The sequence below is a fragment of the Strix uralensis genome, chromosome 13, assembly GCF_047716275.1.
Source record: "Strix uralensis isolate ZFMK-TIS-50842 chromosome 13, bStrUra1, whole genome shotgun sequence".
Taxonomy (NCBI): domain Eukaryota; kingdom Metazoa; phylum Chordata; class Aves; order Strigiformes; family Strigidae; genus Strix; species Strix uralensis.
In genome coordinates, this window is record NC_133984.1 from 2,849,338 (window position 1) to 2,868,450 (window position 19,113).

The following is a 19,113-nucleotide window of genomic DNA, read 5'->3' on the forward strand; positions in this document are numbered from 1 at the left end:
CATAGTTACGCAGCCCTCCCTGCATCAAGAGGCTGTTATTTCATAATGCATTTTGGACAGTGAGAACAAAATTAGACTTTACTTCCAAGGTATCTTTCAATAACCAAAATCCATTTTCTGTACATCTTTGTATATTGTCCTCCTTTTTTAATTTGTTGCTTAAATTGTTACATGCCCTATACTTAAGTAGTGAAAAGTTATCCGGCATATATCTTACTTAACATCACTCTATCAGTCCTAACTCTTAATATTATGATGGCTTTTTTCAGAAATATAACTGGCAGAGGTTTACTGACACACCACAAATCCTAATTATCATTAAAACTCTAAATTCTATATTGACAAAAATCAGAGGTTGAAATGCTCTTATCTTGACAAGCTCTAAAATATCCAATGAATGTTTGTTTATTCGCTTCTATATTACTATGTATTTCCAACATGGCCATTTGCTGTACCTTAACTTTGGGTAAACAACAGCATTTAAATATGCACCAAAGGCAAAGATAAATCAAAACAAGCAATCAGGCAATAATGCTGTCTAAAATGCTTTTTACTATTCTTAATAAGGAATTACTATGTAGAAGACAACTGAACCCAAAAACTGAGACAACCTCAAATAACATATATTTAGAAAAGATGGCAAACTTTCTGGATTCATCCCTTGGACTATTATGTTACCCACTGTTCAATTTTTGTTAATGTTTACACATGGAAGATGTATTGAGAAAATTAGAGCGACATTAAAATATGAAAGACACAAAAAATGGCCACAGAGCTATTAATACAAATATTAAATAAGAGTGGTCTAAAACAGATCGGGTTTGAACTTTTATTATTATTCCAGCAAAGAGTTAAAAATGTACGTTACTAGACCAGGTTAGTTCTGCCCGGTGCTGCGATATTAAAACGTGCATAAATCAGCGCGCTCATTTTCCTATCAAACACAAAGCTCCTGGCTGCCGGTTATCGGAGGTATTTGCAGATCCGCACCGAGTGACTCGACTCGGGGTCCTTCCTCTGTGTGGTCTTTCAGAACTGTCGTTATCAGCTTTCTGTTTATTATTGTGCTCAGTTTAAAGGGAATTTGCCAAGTGATCCCTGGACTCCAATCTTTAGGCCTGTTGTCAGGACAAATTAATTTCTGTGGAAACCCACTGTGCCTCAGATACCATCTAGGAAATGTAGGATTAATGGAGTCCCTGTACAACAAGCTTTGTAGTGCGGCTGCTGGGGGAGGGGAGTGACTCTTGGAAGGGAGAAATAACAAAAATAAAGCCCCTACACTTTGGGTTACTTGGGGGGGACTTTACTGTTTTTTTTTATTATGTCAACTCACATCAATAATATTTAAAATATAGTGTAGTAACTGAATACAAACAGGCAACTTTTTTAAAAAAAACCAGTGAATGGAAACTATATTACCAAAGATGAGGGACCTGAGGTCTAATTATCAATGTTTTATATTTTATACGCTCAAACCTATCTTGTCAGTAGGTAAAAACAGGATATTAAAAGAAACAGTCTCCCATGAATCTTAGTAGAAAATAATGAAACTCAATACATGATCTTTTGGAAAAGGGGTATTAAAGCTGGATTTCCTACAGGGCCAGATCATTACTATGTTAGCTGACATTTGAGGCTCTTTTTTCAAAATGCATATTATTTCACTCTTAAAAATGTTCAGCTGCCACTGTTCTTGCCATAAGTATAATGGAAAAAATACTTTCCTGACTAGAAAAAAAGAAGTAATTATTATTCTTCATGATGCTAAATTAGAGCTGAATTTAGAGCTGTAACAGGTAAAGCAATGTTTTACCCTTTCGTTTTTCCTTTGTCCATAGTATAGCAGAAGAGAGAAGAGAGAAGAGAGAAGAGAGAAGAGAGAAGAGAGAAGAGAGAAGAGAGAAGAGAGAAGAGAGAAGAGAGAAGAGAGAAGAGAGAAGAGAGAAGAGAGAAGAGAGAAGAGAGAAGAGAGAAGAGAGAAGAGAGAAGAGAGAAGAGAGAAGAGAGAAGAGAGAAGAGAGAAGAGAGAAGAGAGAAGAGAGAAGAGAGAAGAGAGAAGAGAGAGAGAACTCCAATACGTTTTTATCGATCCTTTCTCATTTTCAGGAGGATGACTTTGCCCATGGTTAGATATACAGGTTTAATATCTTACAAATTGGGAATTCTTACCCTTATTCTTTTCTCTCCAAAGATAAATCAGTTGATAATATACAGGACAAAGGTAGTAGACACACAGGTCCACATTCTGTATTGTATTATATCTTGTGACTCCCCTGTGGAATCGGCGAGTTATAAATCAGCCCTGAAGTTAGCCTAAAGTGGCACTAAAACACCTAATGGATCACAAAAAAAAAAAAAGATACAACTCCTTTAAGGTCAAAAGCTATAAGCAAGATTTGACTTTCTAACATGGTGTTGCTACGATATTAAACTGATAATAGCAGTGCTAATTTTGCCACAGTGCATTTCTAGTGCACTTCTAATACCTTATAAGCTTGGCAGATGCAGATGCTGAAGCTGCAGCAGAAAGCTCCTTTAACATACCTCTTCAGTTTGCAAATACCTCTGTGCGTGCTGCTTTTCCCTCAGAGGGCAAAAACAGGAGCATTGCAAGAATTCACATTTTTCATGTGATATCACATTTTGTTTGGAACAGCATTTATGGAGAAAATTCATGTTGGGAGATTATTTTATTAGTCTTAAACTCACCTGCATATGAGAATTACTTTCTTTTTATTAAATATTCCAAACGAGTGTATTCTTCCCTAACTAAAACATTTAATCTTGAGAGACTTTTTATATGCCAGCTTTTACTATTACAGAAATCCAATTAACTCCATAATTATGAACACAATTACCACTGAATGTTACATGTGATTTGGTGGTAGCAGCTACATGGCACAGACATACACTCCGTTTTACGATTAAAAACTTATAGTAATAATAACAGGCAAAAATTCCTGAAGATCATTCTTATTCTTTGGGTTGCACGCGCTGTTTTATGTATACAAACAATTTTTAAATATGCTGTTCACATTTTGGCAATCAAGTGTTTAATTGCAGTAAGCATGTTATTTGCAACCAGTGGGCTGGATTCCCAGCTGATAGAAAGTCACCCAAACTGTGACAATTTACCTTAAGTGTCAGCCTGGCCCCATTAACTCATTCCACGCCAAACTCAAACCCACAGCAAAGGCAGTAAATGGAGCCCCTGTGATTTATGCATGGAGCAGGGAAAATAAACTAGAAGAAGAAGAAAAGGAAAACATATAGTGGAGGAAGGGAAACTCTATAAAGTCTTTTAAAACTTTACATTCAGGCACTGCCAAGAAAAGAGCCTCTAGGCAGGGGAAGGCTGCAGAGGATTGCCACGACACTGCCCTGAAAGCCCTCCGCACCCAGCGGGATGAGCGGGTGTTTTGGGGTGAAGCCGGCGGGTCAAGAGGCAGGTCTGGAGGTCTGGGCCAAGGCGCTGCCTGGCAGGAACCGTCACACAAACCCGGCTGCAGGTTGCTCTCGTAGCGAGCAGGGGGGCTGCGGGCTGGACTGCTGCCAGCCTGAGCCCGAGAGCTTCTTTAGAAATCATTAAAGCGCGCCGGTTGTTATGCCATGCCGGGCTGGGGTCAGCAAGGGGCCTAAGGACCTTGCATTTGGGGTTTTTAGGACTGAGATGGCTAAAAGCAAAGTTTAGGAGTACAGTCACAATACGGTCTTACAGAGTTCAAGGTGGAATTCAGCGCTCTCAGTACACATACGCCTTTCTACAGCACTTGCAGAAATACCTCAGGTAATGGTCACCATGCAAAAGTCACCATTCAATAGCTGTTGTCACACAGTCTGAATATCTGTGACATCTCCTATGTCACGGGCATCTGTCGACTCCTCACTGATAATCTCTGTCCATGCCCTCATCGCATTAGGTACACTACACTCCCTGCACATCGGAGGTCAGGTTGCATCGTCACCACACTCCACTCTAAAGAAGGCAAACTATCTTCTATGGGCTTAGATTATTTCAGACACTATGCAAAATAATTCTGATATCGCTCATACAATCTTTTGGTTAGACTACACAAATGTCCAGCTCATGTAACTCAGCCTCGCTCCCTGAATGTCAACACCACTGTGCCCATTTGTGTCAGCTGAAGGTCTGGCCCCACAGACTCTTCTAAATCTAATAAAAGCCCATTTCTGCTGACACAGTAATATCTACAGCGACCTCCACCTTCACCTACTCTTCTTTGTATAAGAGGTTTTTTCCACCCACAAGTAAGGGCACAGGTGGGCACAACTCCTTCAACACAACAACCAGGGCTTTATCAAGGGATGTCCGTGGACTTTAGACGCACAAGTGATCAACAGTCTCTTACTATAATCACTCTTCAAGTAATTGAAAATCAGAATTACCCATGTGGCTTCTCTAAATAAAAAGTGGTCTGCAACCCACAAATCGGAATTCAAAACATGTTCACGTGAAACACTCAAAATACTAAATGCAGTTTCAGCTCAGTTCTTGGTGGATGCCAGTCACTACTCTAAAACTACTGCATGCGTTATTTGAAAAGAAAAAAGTGAAGGGTATAAAAAGAACAGGGGTCAAAGCATTTCCAGACTTGCCAAGGGTTAGGTCTTAGCAACAGAGTAAAACATTTAAGCTTTAACGGAAAACTATAAATGCAAATATATATAAAATGAACCATAAAAGAGGCTTCTTATGGAAATTCACGTCTCATAACAGGAACGGTACAAATATTTCATAACATGTCAAACCCACTCTATATGTACATTCATGCTTTTCTCACTCCTGGCACTATAACCACAAAAAAAAAAAAAAAAAAAAAAAAAGGTAACTTAATGGTACTGATAACAGAAGTTTTCCAGTCTTGGGGTACAGAACCTCTATCTCAAGAACCTGGTCAAACCTGCAATCCCAGTTAATAAATGAAAACAACAGGAAAAATGAGAAGACCGCATCAGAGGGCTCAAACCAGCCAGACGCCAACCCAGCAGCGCTTAGTCTGAGCCATCCTTTAAAAACACACCAGATACATCCCTGCAAATCACACTGCCATGTGATTTGTTTTCTAAAACAACATCTCACGCTACTCTGCTGTGGAAGAAATTTAGTCCTTATTCCTCTTTAATATTCATAAGGTACGGAGCTACATTAACAGCTAAGTTTTAATTCCAGAAACATTCTGACATTTACAAAGAATAGATTCCAGCCCTGGTTTCACACTAGGTTTTTCTTCCCATTATCACTGTTATTGCTGGTATTAGTATCACTGTAGAAGTGATTAAAAGGTCCTGGACACCTTATTAAAATAGTCTAGATCTACTCCCCTCTTCAGCATCAAGGTACCTTCTGTTATTTTATAAACAGGAATAATCTTTCTGGAAATGGAATTTGAAGGATTGCCTATTCTTCTCTTTCTTCTGAAATAGAAGTACTTGTGATGTTAAAATTGTATGTAAGAATTATTCTGAATATTTGAAGCAGAGGCAAAAATATTTACTATTCAATGCTGAACGCTCCACAGATCTGCTCATAAAACGTGAAAATAATAAAAGAGCAGTAACAAGACAAATCTTCAAAATTCCCAGGGAAGTCAAGGAGGGAGATCCCTCATGGAAGCCAACAGCATTAGTCCCTACATCTATTTTCAGGTGATCATTTGCTGAAGCGCAGGCACACAAGGCTTGTGATTTTACAGAAAGGGCTGTTTTATCTGCAATTTTGGAAAAATGCATTTTTGTTTACTGAGATAGCCTGGCAGTTTAACTATGTATGTTTGTGCATCAGACCTCTTTTCCATATTCTCTACTAAATAGAAATTCAAAAGAGTCTTAGGCATAGATTAAATGCTTTCAAAAATCAATTCTAGGCTGGCATAGAAGTTAACCAGTCTGACCTCGTGATTACAGACTAAACACTTCCTTAGGAAACAAAGTGGAGGAATATTTTATGTTTCAATGATTGTTTGAGAGAGTACCACCACATATAAAAATGAGAAACCGTGGCAATACTTAAGGAAGTTTATCTATGGATAATTGCATGAGGCATTAAAATAGGACTCATTCGGGGGGTTGGGACATTGTAGTGTTAAAATACATTAACAAAAGGCAGTATCCAGTATACAACCCATCCAGACTGTAACAATCACTTTGAATTTCGCGTAGCATTGCGAAAAAGAGAATCATATAACCTAGTTCCTACCTGATTACTCCGATATTTTTACCTCTGGAACCTTAATATCAAGATACATGGCGGCCAAGAAAGCAGTAGTACTTATTCTAAGGACTAAAGAGCATCTTCCAAACTACCTTGGGAAGGACGCAAAACAGTTACAAAATATACTCCTTCAGTTCCATGTTCCTGAGGACGGAGGGCATATTTAATGCCCAAGTACTAATGTGCCTTGCAACAGCATTTTCTTCGTTCTTACTAGTGTCAATAACAGTGTAACCCCAGAGCTTTCAAATAAACGTTTGCGTTAGTTTGATCATATAAATGTGCTACCCGGTAATTAAATCCGGTTTGTATTTTTAAAGTGCACACTGAGCAATATTCCGCACAGAGCCAAACCGCATTGTATTTGTATCCACCATCTCTCAGTTCTGGGAAATCCATAAATTCATTTGTCAAAGGTAAAAATACTTACGCAAAATTCCTGCTAAACCTTTTGAAATGGTTTGTTCAAACTCTTGACATAGCGTTTTGCTCTAAACAAATTTCTAGACAACCCTGTGATTTTCCATCTCTGAAAATATACTGTTTCCCCTCCATGAAACTAGAACAGAGGGTCTGAGAGAAAGGAAATTATTAAGCATTCTAGTGGGTTTTTTCCAACAAAAACTAAGATAGAGGTCAATGAATAAGTATGTGCAGGCTGGAACTTAAATCCTCTGGGGTGACTGTAGGCTAATTAATAATTAATGCCAGAGACATGGTGTTTGAAATGCAGATGTGATAACTGGAGGCCTGGCAAAGCTGTTCAGAGGAAGCAGATTTGGATGCTATAGGGAATAGGCACTCCCTTGCCGGCTGGCTCTGAAAGCAGACCTGGGTGCAAAGCAGGGCCTATGGTTTAGATTATATTCCCCTCAGCTGTTAATTACCTGAACCTACTTTGAAGTTTTTCTCTTTTTATCCTCTGCATGAAAAGAGATTGGTTCAGCCAAGGGACTTGAAAAAATGATCAAATACATGGAGTAGAGGAGGGGAATAGAACTTCAGATATAAAAAAAGATAAGGAAGAAAAACACTCAGGGAAACATACAGGAACATATTAGGAAGTGCACGAGTGTGGCTCGATGTTTCAAGCAAGTTGTGCTGCTCTAAGTTATTTCAGCCATTAAGTAAACCCCCGCGCGTTTTATGAATAGATTTGTTAAAAGGAATCTCTCTCTGTATGTATATAGTTTACATTAATTATTTGATGAAAGTACCATAGGTGATTTCCTATGCTATTTTTAATTCAATAAAGTCATTTAAACCTCCTTATGTTTGGGGCTATTTAATGAGGTGTGCAACATTAACAGAATCACCAATGAGCTGTTACTACAAGTATTAAGATTTTGCAAAAACCGGCTCATTTTCGCGAAGGAGAGAGACGGGCACAAGCCTGGGTTCCTCACTGCCGCTGAAAGGAAAGGGGGGCAGGTGCCTTCCAGCATCTCAGCTCCTTTCGCCTCGGGGTGGGGCGACGGGGGACCCGAGGGCAAACGCCGCTTTCTCACAGCAAGTGGGGAGCGGGGTGCCACGTCGGGCCCCGCCGCAGGCAGGGCGGGGGGGGAACAGAGTTGATAGGGATGAAGGCTGGAGGGGGGGGATGTTTCCCGCACCCCGCCGGGAGGCGTTTGGGGACCGCACAAACACCCTCCCAGAGCAGGGAAACACCCATTACCAAAAGCTGAGGGGGGGTGGGGGGGTGAGGTGTTACCTCTTGCCACACCGCCGTCACAGCGAAAGGCGGGGACGGGCCCCCCGGGGACAGTTTGGGGTCCCCCCGGGACGGTTCGGGGTCCCCCGAGGGTGGCGGGCGGCAGCCAGCCCCGTTCGCCCGGATCCGGCCGGGTCCCTGCGGCAGGAGGGGGCCGCCGAAATCGCCTCCCCCTTTTTTCGCTTTGCAGTGACAGATCGCTCCCTTTTCAAAGCGTCTCCAGCCTCTTTTTTTGACGCTCTTCCCCACTCGTTAGAGCCTGTCCGTTCAAAGGCTTCCCCGGCTAAACTTCCAGCAACTTCACTAAAACCCTTTGAAACATGGGGAAAAGGGGGGATTTTGGGTTTTTTTTTTTTTACCTCTTCCTTTTTTTTTTTTTTTTTTTTTCCTGGAGTACAGTAGATGAAGCAATCTCTCACAAACTCAGGGCTGCCTGTGTTTAAAAATTAATTTGAAAATATCTGTCTTCAAGGCGCAGGCGTCTCGCATTTATGCCTATCACCCTGGCATCTCAGCGCAGCTTCTCTTCCCTGCTGATGCGGAGAACCTCTGCATCCCACCTCATCCGAAACACAACTATTTCTACCCAATTTCTCTTCCCAAGCACCATCTTTCACCGTGACGTCAGGGAAACACGCAGCTGCATGACAACCTAGGTACACACCTGCGTGATGCTCTCCCTCCTTTGGGGGGGTAATTCCCGATGTCGCCGGGTTATCCACGCGTGTTATTTACCTGCAGCTAAACAAAGCTTCGTGTGGAAGATGATGACTCCGTCCCGGGGCGGAGACCGCCTCGATCTCCGCCAAAACGGGCGTGGGAAGAGCATCGGTGTTCGCGTCACGGGCGTGGGGTGGCCCAGGGAGAGCCACGCCTGGGAGGGAGAGGGGCTTTTAATGAAATCATAACATTCAAAGAGTTTTCTATTAAATCCTGCTAATTTTCTAGGTGAAGGCTGTGAAGTGAATGTGAGGAAGCATTAAAAGGGAATTGAATTTGCATTCCTTATGCTACAGGCACATGTTTACATGACCTTTAAAACAGAATTAAAGCTGTATCATCAGCAGCTGTAGGCAATTCACATTACTAAGGCAATCAAATCAGAAGGCTAAACTAACTATAAAACATAAATTAAACCGATAGAGAATCATCCTAATTCACTAGGTTTACTTGCAATTTACTTATCTGCTACTAGTAATTTCTGAACAGTTTGGAGAAGAAGCAAATAGGAAAGACTTGAATGTGGCACTTCAAAAATGTGTTGTCCGAGGGGAGAGCCGGCTCCCCGGGGGATCTCCGTTAGCGAGCCCGGGCACGGTTCCCCCCCCTCCGCCGCCTGCCCAGGGGTCCGCGAAAGGCCTAAAAAATGGTACCTGCAACTCCTGCCTCGCTAAACCCCCAACTTCACTGGGCTGGCTCAAGCCTCCCGGAGTTCCCTTGCTCTGCGGAGGATCCGCAAGCACACCGTTTATTTTCTAAAATATGAAATAACTCCATGCCCAATGGAGCTCGCGTTGCACCGCTCCCTTCTGCCTTCCTCCCCCATCCGCAGGAGGGACAATTTCCAATGCACGATTTTAAAAAAAAAAAAAAAAAAAAAAAAAGAGGAAAAAAAAGAAAATCAAATCGATACTCCGGTGATTTCATTAAAAGTTTGCAGAGCGCCTTTCCCCCATCTGCTCCGGCGCTCCCGGGCGGAGGGGGGCCGGCACCGGGCACCCCCCGCCCCGATGCCCCGGCAAGGCCCGGCCGCAGCCCCCAAGCCCCCCCCGCCCCCGACTTTGATTTATTCCTATTTCTTTCTTGCAGGCGGCGCAGCCGAGGGGCTGCCTCTCCCCCTCGGATGGCCACTCTCCCGTGTGCGCTGATTTATCGCCCACCCGCCTTCCGAGGGGCTTCTCCTCCGCTCCCCGCGGTGCCCGGGACTCCGCCGGGGGGGGTGTGGGGGGTGTGAAGGGCCGAGGAAGGGGTGCTGCAGCCTCCAGAGGCTTTAACCGGGGGGGGGGGGGCGGCGAGAAAAGGGGCTGGGGGCTGCCAGGGGACCTCGCAGGCTGGGGGAGAAGCGGGTGGAGAGGGCTCAGCCTCAGCCCTTTCGGGGGGGTTGGGGGTCACTGCGGGGCGGCTGCAGCGAAGGGGAGGCAGATCGCAGTGCAGAGAGGGGAGTAGCGGACACACACACACACCCCCCCGCTCCGGCATCACCTGGGGGGCCCCCGGAGGCTCGTCCCGGCTGGGTGGAGGTGGAGGGGGGGTGCGGCGGGAGGCACCCTCAGTTTACGGGGTGGTGTGGGGGGGTCGGGCTTCCCAGCTGTGGCGGCGGCAAAGCCTTTGTCTGCGGCGTGGGCCCCGCCGAGACGCCCTGCGCGCAGTCAGGCTCAAGTTCCGCGCCCCGCGGCCCCACGCGTGAGCCCAGTGGCGAGCTGGGGGGGTGTGGGGGGCTGTTGCAAAGCATCCACCTGCACCGGCACGGTCCCGCGTGGCACGGCCAAACCCACACCGCCCCACGGCCCTGCACGCTTCCACGCGTCGCCCAAGCGCGATTCACGAAGGGAAATATCTTTTAGCAACACAGCCTGGCCTGAAAGTTCGGATTTTTATAACAGCTTTGATTGGCGCGACCTGAATGAAACGGGGAGTAAACTTTCCACCAAGCTGTAAACCTTTCGTCTGTGAGAAAACCAGGAGTTAGCGGTACCATCTACGTATTTATAAATGTAAATCTGGGAATGACGAGGCGCTTCAAAATGCAGGAGACGTTTAGATCCCTTCGCAGGATCAGGAGCATCACTGCCTGCTTTGCACGCTGAGTGCTAAAGCTGGAAAAACGTATAGGTTGGGTTTTTTTTTAAAAAAAAAAAAAAAGAAACCACAGAAACAAACAAACAAAAACACATTGAAATTGTTCAGTAAGCTAACAAACAATGCAGGTATTTGTCATCCAAGGAATAGAGCTATTTGTCTTCAATGTCTCATTAGTCAACAGAGGTTAAATAACATGCCATTTAGTGCGTTCTCAAATCCAACCCGCTTTCCTTTAAATGTGTCTGAGCAGAAATCTGTCCGTTCAGGAATGATATTAGAATTATTTCTAAAATACAGGCGGGATGGCCTCTGATTCCGGTAGGGAGCTGCGTCCCGTTCCCCCGCGCACAGGAGGGCACATCGCTAACCCCATCGCCCCTCTTTGCTGGGAGAGGCTGCGCTGGTGGGGACCACGTTTCGCAAAAAAAAAAAAAAAAAAAAAAAAAGAAAAACAAAAAGAAAAACAAAACAACCAAACCCGGGATTTCTATCCAGGATGAAACAAGCTCATTCTTGTCATCACGCCTGTTTGAATGGCACGGTGAGGAAAGTGCCTACGTAAAAGGGAAGTGATCCGCATTGTTGTGCAGATCTATTAACTCCTAATGTGACCTCAGAAGCCGGGATGCACTTCAGCAGCCGCCGGGAAAGGACCCTGCGCCGGAGCCCCCCTCTCCCCGGCTGCCTCTCGCCATCCCTATTCCTCGATTAAACACAACAAAACCCCGACGTTTCAATACGTGGATTTAATAAACGGCAAAACCGGTCCCACGGCAAAAATGTACACTTTGGAGAGACTTCCCGGAATATTTATTTTTTTGCTCTCGACTGCAAATCAACCAAATGTTCGAGACAATACCTGCTACAAACCAACCCAGCTAAAAAATAACAGTGACCTGAACAGGACGTGGTAGCGCACATAAGAACGACATTTTTTTTCCCCCAGCAAGTACATTTTTCAAACATTAACAACGTGGAAAAAAAATTATTATTAATAATAATAATAAATAGGCTATTCGAGCAGAGGAGCGAAGAGTCGCCCAAAACGCTTTGGAAACCGCAGCAGTTAGAATACAAATGCTATTTACCTTGTGATTTTCTCTGCCCGGGACTGGCTTTATTGTCCCTCCCTAGCCTTGCTCCGGGCGCAGGACCAGCCCAGCCGCAGCAACGCTCTCTCCGTGCCGGGCTTAACACTAACGGGCTGGTGCTCGGAGAGATTTGGGGGGGCTGCATTCATTCTTACATTAGGACTATTTTAATTTGCAATCTGTCAGTCCATCTCCTGGCTGTGGCTCTGAGATGGCAGTAGTGTGGCTGTGGCTCTCCCTCCTCTCTCTCCCTGCACAGCATTTACTCACGTTCAAGAGCAGCCAACAGAGACCAAAAAAAAAAAAAAAAAAAAAAAAAAAAAAAAAAAAAAGAACTAATTGAGCTTGTGTCGGTATTGGCTAATTTCTGCTAATACTCTGTAAATTCCTCTTTTCCTCCTAACCTTCCCCCATGCAGGTTAGGTTTTCACAAAGCATCTCCGGAGATCCAGGAGCCAGTTTCTCAGCCCTGCTGCTGAGCTGATGGGTGGTTGGGCTTCAGTGTTCGTACCAGCGCCTCGATGTACACAATGAAAACCTTAACTCCTGGCTTCAGAAACGGTTAAATTGCCCTTTCCCAACCCCCACCCCCCGTTATGATTGACTCTGTTTTTAAATTTGCACTTGTTCCCACCAAGCGCAATCTAACTCGTCCTGTCGCTAAAGTGAACTTGTGTTGAAGGTGAAGTTTTCAATATAGAGGTCATGACACCGAGCCACAGCTTACCGCTCCGAGCTTCATGCTGTATTAAACACAATCAAAACGAACCCCTTTTAGACCTTTTTTTTTCTTTTTTCTTTTTTTCCCTCCCGCAGACGAACAATGAGAAAAAAAAAATTCTCTAAAATATAATAAAATCAGCTCCGCCACGATAACAAACCCGTTCCTCCCGCTTCTGGGCTCGCTCTCCCTATAGAGAGGCGCCTATAGAGCCGGTTAGAAACACAAACACATGCGGTTCAGTTCGAGCTCGTCGGGGGCGGTCTGGGGGTTCGGTGCCCTCCCTGCCCCGGCGGAGCTGCGCCCGCCGCCCCGCGGGCTCCACGCGTGGGTCCCGCCGCCGCTCCTGCCGCCTGCCCGCTGCCCACGGAGGGGAAGGGCCGGGTGAGCCCCGCACCCGGGGGACCCCCAGAAACTCTCGGTCCCGCCTGTGCCTCCGCCGGGCGAGGGGGGACTCGACACAATTACAGCTCCTCCACTTCAAAGCGGGGGTTTTTCTCTATAGCGACTTCTAGCTGCCCCAAGACGGTAGGCTGCCTTCAGCTATTGTGCGATCTTTTTCATGCCAAAGATTTAGCAGGGGGACCACAAAAAAAAAAAAAAAAAAAAGATATTAAAGCGAGTTACTTGTTGAGGAAACGCGGGTCCACCCAGCGCGGAGGCACCCAGAGCCAGAGGGCTGGAGCGCCCAGTCCAAACCCAGAAACTTTTTTTTTTTTTTTTAAAAAAAACTTTAATGGGTTTCAGTCTATGAAAAATAAGTTACAAATTCTTGCAACAGTAGCTTTGCATGTACTTATTTTTCTCCCATGTCCAGACGGGGTCGTCTATTGAATAAGGCTCTTTTATTCTGCATGGGGCAGGGGATTTGTGGCCATGGTCCCCCTTTTATTCCTCTCTCTATGGAAACCCAGATCATGGGGAGAAATATGCGAGGCTGAATAAAGAAAAGCAGCAGAAAGGACCGCTTGAGAGCGGCATCTGTTACACTTGGGAAGTTAGACTGACAGGAAAGAGCTAAAGAAACCCTCTCCAGCAGATTAGTTAGAACAGCAAGAAGATTTAACTATATGCAGATAAAAACACTTTAAAATACACCATACTCTCCTACAGGCGAGATGAGAGGCTCCTCCGTCAGCAGCGGAGTGCCGCGGCGCCGGGCTCTGCCTTAGATACATTTGCAACAAATATTAAAATGGGACGTTCGGGGTTTTATTTCCCTGCTAGAGACTCTGCCTTAATTAAACGGCGGATCTGAACATCTATTTTCACGGGCAATGGGATTTGAAAAATTGTTTCGGAAGTTAAAGTGCAAATTAATTTTAAATAATTTAGTTACGTTTTTATACAGTGGGGCTTTTTTATTTTTTTAATTTTTTTTACCTTCCGCCGGCTCCGGTGATATTTATTTCGGGAAGCTTGTGAAGGCGGAGAGTGGGGAGGAAAAAAAAAAAAAAAAAAAGGAAAGAAAGGGGAAAAGAAAAAAAAAAAAAAAAAGCAAGCGGGCTGCTAATACTGCTAATATAACTCTTTCTCGGCCCTCCCCGCCTTCCCCCGCGCCTCCGGCGGGTTCGGCCGCGGTGCCCGGTGCCGCTGCTCCGCCCGCAGAAACGGGGCTCCCACCGAGACATTTGTCACCCCCTGACCGCCCCGCTGACCCCCCCGCTCCCACCGCCGCTCGCACACCCCCCCCACCCCACCCCCCCCCCCGCTCCCTGAAAACTTTAGTTTTTATTTATTTTCCAAGTTGCCTCTTTCCCCCTCCCCCCCCCCCCCCCCCTCCTCCCCGGGTTGCTGCAAGCGCGGAGCCGGCGCGGGTGCGCAGAGCAGCGGCCGCCCGCCGGGGACGCGCCCGGGGACCCGCAGCCTCGGCGATATATCGCGATTTGCCTCCAGCCCCGCAGCCCGCTCTGCATTTTAACGGCCAGCCCTGCCTTTGCCCCCTCTCGCACGCTGCGCCCTGCCCGAGCCCCGGCGAGAAATTATTGTGATTATTATTATTATAATGAGGAAAGCGATGCTACCCGGCTATAAAGGAATGAGAGGAGCGCTCACCTTATTTATATCTATTTTCTCATTTTCTTGAATTTTCTTCAGATCTGTCTTCTCAGAGAAACTAATGCCTTAATGACTTTCTGGTAGCTGCAAGCCTTCTTTTATTTCTGCTAAATATATGAAAATGTATGCAAATTTAAATCAAGCTTAACCTAGGAGCTCTTGCAATATATTTAATGGAATTTCAAACCAATAAGGGAACTCTGATGCAGTCTTCTGTAAGTGCAAATATAATTACGCAGCTAGGTTACCTCCAAAATTATGCAGGGAAAGGTCATTTTTTAACTCGGGAGCGGTTCGGAGGTACCAGGGGTTTGGCTCTCCCCGCCCGAGCGCCCCGACCCCCGCCGAGGGACCCCGCTGCCGCCCCGGCGGGGCTCCGCGGGTGCGGGGCGGCTCCGCGGGTGCGGGGCAGCGGGGTTCTGCCCGCCGGGCCCGAGCCAGCCGGGGGGCACAGAGCTCCCCCCCCCGACCCCACGACCCCCCCGGTGGGGCCTGGGGACCGCGCGCGCTTTTTCCCCCTTTATTTCCCTTTTTCTCCCCTTTTGTTTTTTTTTCTTCCCCTTTCCCCCCGCAGACCGCACGCCTGGCGCGCACCGGCCCCGCACCGCGCCCGTGCATTTCGTCTTGCAAACTTTGAGAAGTCACCACCGGGACTGACTGACGGCGAGGCCGGAAATCGCCTTTTGGGGTCTTTTATAAATTATTTTGTATTTTGGGGGGGTTTTCTTTTTTTTTTTTTTTTTTCTTTTCAGTTTTTGCTCCCTAGCGAACCCCGCGGGAGCGCACGGCCCGGGGCGGGCAGGAGGAGCCGCGCGGCTCGGAGCAGCGGAGCGGACGCTGCGCACCGAGCGGCGGAGCCCGCCCGCCCCGGAGGCCGGGGCCGCGCCGGGGTGGTCCCGCCGGGCCGCCGCCGTTTAACCTCTGCCGCGCGCTCCCCCGGCGCTAATCGCTCCCCATTTAAGCCGTGCCCCGCGTCCTCCCCTCCCTCCCCGCCCGGCGCGGAGCACGGCGCGGAAGGAGTTAAGCGGTGGGGGGCCGCCTCGCGCCCGGCCCCCGGTTGCCGGCGGAGTGATTCACTTCCTGCCTCGGGCCCGCGCGGCGCCCGGCGCCCTGGCCCCGCCCCGCCCCCCACCGCCGGCCGGCCTCCCCGTCCCTGCCATTGGCCCGCGCGGCGCGGCCCCGCCGGCGGCGCACCCCTATTGGGCGGCGCGGCTGCCAGTCGGCGGTCGGCCGCTGCCCCGGGCCGCCGTGCCGGTGGATGTCAAAGGCTGAAGCGGCGGCGCCGCCACAGTATAACTCGTGGGGGCTGCGCGGCGGCCATGGCCACAGCCGCCTCCAACCCCTACAGCCTGCTCGGCTCCGGCTCGCTCGCCCATGCGGACGGCGCGGGCATGCAGCAGGGGAGCCCCTTCCGCAACCCGCAGAAGCTGCTGCAGAGCGAGTACCTGCAGGGCGTCCCCGGCAATGGGCACCCGCTGGGGCACCACTGGGTCACCAGCCTGAGCGACGGCGGGCCCTGGCCCTCGGCGCTGGCCGGTGGCCCGCTGGAGCAGCCCGACGTCAAGCCGGGCCGCGAGGACCTGCAGCTGGGCGCCATCATCCACCACCGCTCGCCCCACGTCTCCCACCACTCGCCCCACGCCAACCACCCCAGCGCTTGGGGGGCGAGCCCGGCCCACAGCGCCTCGCTGGCCCCCCCCGCTGCCGCCGCCGCCGCCGCCGGGCAGCCCCTCAACGTCTACTCGCAAGCCGGCTTCGCGGTGGGCGGCATGTTGGAGCACGGCGGGCTGACCCCGCCGCCCGCCGCCGCCGCCGCCGCGCAGGGCTTGCACCCGGGGCTGCGCGGCGAGGGCGGCGGGGAGCACGGCGAGCTGGGCGGGCACCACTGCCAGGACCACTCGGATGAGGAGACGCCGACTTCGGACGAGCTGGAGCAGTTCGCCAAGCAGTTCAAGCAGCGGCGCATTAAGCTGGGCTTTACCCAGGCCGACGTGGGCTTGGCCCTGGGGACCCTCTACGGCAACGTCTTCTCGCAGACCACCATCTGCCGCTTCGAGGCCCTGCAGCTCAGCTTCAAGAACATGTGCAAGCTGAAGCCGCTGCTGAACAAGTGGCTGGAGGAGGCCGACTCCTCCACCGGCAGCCCCACCAGCATCGACAAGATCGCGGCGCAGGGGAGGAAGAGGAAGAAGCGCACCTCCATCGAGGTGAGTGTCAAGGGCGTGCTGGAAACGCACTTTCTCAAGTGTCCCAAGCCGGCCGCCCAGGAGATCTCCTCGCTGGCAGACAGCCTGCAGCTGGAGAAGGAGGTGGTGCGGGTCTGGTTCTGCAACCGGCGGCAGAAGGAGAAGCGCATGACCCCGCCGGGCGAGCAGCCGCAGCACGACGTCTACTCCCACGGCGTGAAAACGGACACGGCCTGCCACGACCTCTGACCGGGGCTGGGGCGGGCAGGCAGGACTGCGGGCAGCGCGGAGTTTTTTTCCGCCGGGGCTTTAACTTATGGTTTCCGAGAGGCGGGAGACGTGGAGCCGGGGCTCCCCGCTCGCCGCCGCCGCCTGGGCAATATTTTTTTTTTTTTTTTTTCTCTCTCCGACCTTTCCGCTGATCAGTAACGCGGTGTTTACTCGCAGACAAGGTTTGTTTTCGGTCTCCGCTAGGACGAAGGGGAAAAAAAAAAAAAAGCGCAAAAAGGAAAAAAAAAAAAAACCCACGGGAAAAAAAAAAAAAAGAAAAAACCGACAGAAAAGGAAAGACAGATGTGTGCCTATGAATAACCTTCCAGCGCCTTGGTTATATCAGCTGTATTTCAGGTGAATCTGTTTTACAATAGACTAGTTTTGCATTTTTAAAGACTTATATAGCGTTTTTAAATGTCTGAGGTGTTTTACTACAAACTGTACACAATATTTGTGACCTAATTTGTATCGAATTGATCAGTCAAAACGGTTCTCCCTTCCCCACGCACCGGCAATGTCACCCAGCGGGGACGGGGCAGGGCGGCCGCGGCCCTTCCGCCCCCCCCCCCCCCCCCGAGGAGACGGGGTTCCCCTCCGCGCCCGCGGAGCCCCGCGCACCCGGCTGCCGCACGCACGGTTGTGAACAACAGGCTTATTTGTTGCAGCTTTTCTCTTCCTTTTCAAGAACTTCCCAACACCGTAAAACGGTCGGGTTACAATCCTGACCTCCCCCCTCTTCTGTCAAGGAAGAAAAAAAAAAAAATTATTTCCAAGAGATTTATCCGAAATTAAGCATCATAAACAAAACGGTGGCATTTGCCAGTCTTTTCCTTTCCGAAGATGAGTTGGGCTTTTTGATCAGCGCCAGACTGAGAGGTCTGTAGTAAAACACCTTTATACTTCTGCGCTTTGGCTTCGGAAATCAGTTTCTCTGTATTTTATTTCGATAGTGAAAAGGAATGAGGGGTCTCATGAATTTCGGGGGGAGGGGGCGGGAGGGAAGGGGACAGAAAACACCCGCATTTGGTTCACGCTGAGCTTATTTCCGCGTCACAGGGAGATGCTGGATTTGTTGAAAAGCTTTTATACAAAAAAAAAAAAAAAAAAAAAAAAAAAAAAGAAAAACCAAAACGAACAGGGAGAAAAAAACAAAACGAACAAAGAAAAAGTCACTAAAATGCTCAAACCATAAGCATTTTTTGGGCACAGGGAAGTGCTGAGCTGTAACCGCCCCCTCTCCTCCGCCCGTCCGTGGATGTGTTGTACACAAGGACGGGGTGCGCAGCACCCACGCACCCGCTCCCGCAGGGGCATCGCTGCGTGTCTGTGTCTGTGCGTGTGCACGGCCAAGTTCACCCGCACCCTCCCTGCGGCCGGGCGGGCTCGGGGCCGCCGGGCAGGACCGGGCCGGGCTCCCCCCACCCCATCGCACCCCGGGGCTCTTCCCCCCACCCCGCACCCCGAGACCCCCCCCCAGGGTCGGGCCGGGCCCGGTGCGGCCCCGCTCCGCGGCTGCACCCCGCTCCGCGGCTCCCCGCACAGCCCCTCTCCCTCCCCGCCGTTCAGATTTTTTCCTTTCGACATTTATATTTTTCAAGTATTTTTCAGTAAGCGCTAAAAAAAAAAAATAAAAAATAAAAAATAATAATAATAAAAAAAACAGAACTCGACACTGAGGACCTGCCTATTTCTGCCAACTTTATAACTGTACAGTTTTGTATATTAAACGTTTTTTGGAAGTTATTAATTTAAAGAAAGATCATTTAGTTTATTCATTTAGTAACTGATGTATAATAAACGCTATTTTCATTAAAGGTTGCTTTTTTCAACTATTTTATCCAAAATTGCCTATTGCAGTTGCCAACAATTATTTATTTTCAATAAATTCCGCATTATGTTTAAAAAAAAAGAAAAAAACACGTTTCAGAAAGAAAAAAAAAAAGAAGCCTAAATGGGTGTCGGAAAAAAAATAATAATAACGAAACACACGAGTCGCTGTAACGTTTGGTTGTCGACCAGTTTTAGTCAAGGGGTTT

At 48.4% G+C, this 19,113-nt stretch overlaps 1 protein-coding gene and 1 long non-coding RNA gene across 5 annotated transcripts in view; one reads left to right on the forward strand and one right to left on the reverse strand.

Annotated features, from left to right (window-relative positions):
• Positions 1-15,666, reverse strand: part of LOC141949399 (uncharacterized) — a 90,180-nt gene extending 74,514 nt beyond the window's left edge. The window contains exons 1-2 of one of the 4 annotated variants that reach the window (XR_012630749.1): positions 14,616-15,666; positions 8,682-8,820 (exon numbers count right to left, since the gene is read on the reverse strand). This is a non-coding gene — a long non-coding RNA (uncharacterized LOC141949399). The remainder of the gene's footprint in view (positions 1-8,681; positions 8,821-14,615) is intronic. The other 3 variants (XR_012630750.1, XR_012630748.1, XR_012630747.1) reach the window with 3 other exon arrangements.
• A 159-nt stretch (positions 15,667-15,825) lies between these two features.
• Positions 15,826-18,891, forward strand: POU3F4 (POU class 3 homeobox 4). The gene has a single exon (XM_074882907.1). The coding sequence runs from the start codon at positions 15,938-15,940 to the stop codon at positions 17,051-17,053; it is 1,116 nt and encodes a 371-aa protein (XP_074739008.1). The 5' UTR covers positions 15,826-15,937; the 3' UTR covers positions 17,054-18,891.
• The last annotated feature ends 222 nt before the right edge of the window (positions 18,892-19,113 follow it).